The following is a 529-nucleotide window of genomic DNA, read 5'->3' on the forward strand; positions in this document are numbered from 1 at the left end:
AGTGATGGGTCTCTCTCCTTTCCCACCAGTATAAAAGATGAGAAGAAGAGGATAGAGTACAATATGCTTTACCATCCTTCTATATCTAATTTCCCTGTGGTGGATGCTTTCTACTTTTTGAAATCTGCAAGAGGGAAGGTTACACTGATTGGAATACAAACGACAACTGCCAAAAGACATGAAACTACAGCTAGTAAGGTATGTAAATTCATTGAATATCTTAAAAATTGTTTTTCTGACTGGACTCTTATTTCCAAGAAAGTATCATGGGAGATCATTTACTTACAACCCTACGACACTGATGAGAGGAGACAAATAAAAGAATGGCAAGGATGCACTTTTAAAAACTCACAGCAGTATACCGCCACGCTACAGAACGCTATTATCAAATTCTGGAAGGAAAAGGTAAATCAGTATCAAGTGAACATGTCACAGTCAATGATTATATGGCTTATTGAGGCTTTAGAAGCGATGGATACAGAAAGAAAAAAAAAACAAATGAAGGCAGAGAAAGGAAAGAGGAGAGCAA

At 37.1% G+C, this 529-nt stretch overlaps 1 protein-coding gene across 1 annotated transcript; it reads left to right on the plus strand.

The window, feature by feature from the left end:
* Positions 1–63: 63 nt before the first annotated feature.
* TM35_000232680 (putative retrotransposon hot spot (RHS) protein) lies at positions 64–528 on the plus strand (the record flags this gene model as incomplete). The annotated part of the gene is made up of 1 exon (XM_029027508.1): positions 64–528. A coding segment is annotated over one exon (465 nt), but the record flags the coding sequence as incomplete, so codon positions are not given.
* Position 529: the final 1 nt, after the last annotated feature.

The sequence above is a fragment of the Trypanosoma theileri genome, assembly GCF_002087225.1.
Source record: "Trypanosoma theileri isolate Edinburgh chromosome Unknown TM35_Tth_23_V1, whole genome shotgun sequence".
Lineage (NCBI taxonomy): Eukaryota > Euglenozoa > Kinetoplastea > Trypanosomatida > Trypanosomatidae > Trypanosoma > Trypanosoma theileri.